The sequence below is a fragment of the Chrysochloris asiatica genome, unplaced genomic scaffold (assembly GCF_000296735.1).
Source record: "Chrysochloris asiatica unplaced genomic scaffold, ChrAsi1.0 scaffold00121, whole genome shotgun sequence".
NCBI classification, from domain to species: Eukaryota; Metazoa; Chordata; class Mammalia; order Afrosoricida; family Chrysochloridae; genus Chrysochloris; species Chrysochloris asiatica.
In genome coordinates, this window is record NW_006408639.1 from 3,916,051 (window position 1) to 3,917,700 (window position 1,650).

Here is a 1,650-nt window from a genome sequence, read left to right on the forward strand (position 1 = left end):
GGACAGTGAATAAGGAAGATCATAGAAGAATTGATGCCTTTGAGTTATGGTGTTGGAGGAGAATATTGAAAGTACCATGGGCTCCCAAAAGAACCAATAGATCCGTTTTGGAAGAAGTGCAGCCAGAGTGCTCCGTAGAGGTCAAGATGGCCAAACTTCATGTCTCATACTTTTGACATATTGTCAGGAGGTACCAGTTGCTGGAGATGGATATCATGTTTGGTAAAGTGGAGGGTCGGAGAAAAAGAGGAAGACCCCCAACGAGATGGATTGGCCAAGTTGCAGCATCAATGGTCTCAAGTTTGTCAACAGTAGTGAGGTTAGCCCAGGATTGAGCAGTGTTTCATTCTGTTGTACATACGGTTGCTATGAGTAGGTACTGACTCAATAGGTACTGACCTAACAATAACAACACTCGACCAGGGTGCAGAAAGTATTAAGAGACGACAGAATGCATATAAAAGTCGTAGTATTAGAAGGCAATGGTTACCCACTGGCTGCTCTGAAAAGTCATCTTTGCATTGTTCCCAGGTCGGCTTCCTGCTCCCCGCAGCCATCTCCGCAGCGCTCCTTCTCCTCCACTGTTGCAGACTCCTCCGGCAGCTCTCTCGCCAGAGTCCCTGAACTCACACTTTTTGTCATCCTCTGTATCGGATCACCAGCGTGCCCCATCATGTCAGACGCGGCTGTAGACACCAACTCCGAGATCACCACCAAGAACTTAAAGGCGAAGAAGGACATTGTGGAGAAAACAGAAAATGGAAGAGACGCAGCCGCTAATGGGAATGCTAACGAGGAAAATGGGGAACAAGAGGCTGACAATGCTGTAGACGAGGAAGAGGAAGAAGGTGGGGCGAAGGAGGAGGAAGAGGACGAAAGCGATGCTGAGGAAGAAGATGGAGATGAAGATGAGGAGGCCGAGGCAGCTACAGGCAAACGAGCAGCTGAAGATGGTGACGATGATGATGTTGACACCAAGAAGCAGAAGACAGAAGAGGATGACTAGACAGCAAAAAAAAGAAAAGTTAAATTTAAAAAGGCCACCGTGACCTATTCACCCTCCACTTTCCGTCTCCGAATCTAAACGTGGTCACCTTCGAGTAGAGAGTCCCACCCGCCCACTTTGGGCAGCGCCACCCGCAGATAACAAGCGCTCACCACCACCCAAGCAAAACCACAGTGTGAATTTGCAACAGGGGAGAAAAAAAACAAAACGTCCAAGGCCCTGCTTTTTTCCTTAAAAGTACTTTAAGAAGGAAAATTTGTTTATATATTTTTTTACATTTTATATTTTTGTACATATTGTTAGGGGTCAGCCATTTTTAATGATCTCGGATGACCAAACCAGCCTTTGGAGCGTTCTCTGTCCTAATTCTGACTTTACTTGTGGTGTGACCATGTTCATTATCATCTCAAAGGAGAAAAAACCTTGTGAAAAAAGCAAAAACAACAACAAAAAAAATTACAATCTTATTCTGAGCATTCCAGTAACTTTTTTTGTGTATGTACTTAGCTGTACTATCAGGAGTTGGTTTGTATAAGATGGCTAAAAAAGGCCAAAGATAAAGTTTCATTTCCTTTTTGTCTGTTAAGCTGCTGTTTATTTTGTTTGGCCTGTTTGATGTATGTGTGAAACAATGTTGTCCAACA

The 1,650-nt window shown here is 44.2% G+C and overlaps 1 protein-coding gene across 1 annotated transcript; it reads left to right on the forward strand.

Moving 5' to 3' along the window:
• The first annotated feature begins 673 nt into the window (after positions 1 to 673).
• LOC102827667 (prothymosin alpha-like) lies at positions 674 to 1,006 on the forward strand. Its single transcript, XM_006868661.1, has one exon. It carries the CDS (start codon positions 674 to 676, stop codon positions 1,004 to 1,006), a length of 333 nt encoding a protein of 110 aa, XP_006868723.1.
• Positions 1,007 to 1,650: the final 644 nt, after the last annotated feature.

Excerpts from the sequence above, each read along its gene's own strand:
- LOC102827667 (XM_006868661.1), top strand. The coding sequence starts at position 674 with ATGTCAGACGCGGCTGTAGACACCAACTCCGAGATCACCACCAAGAAC.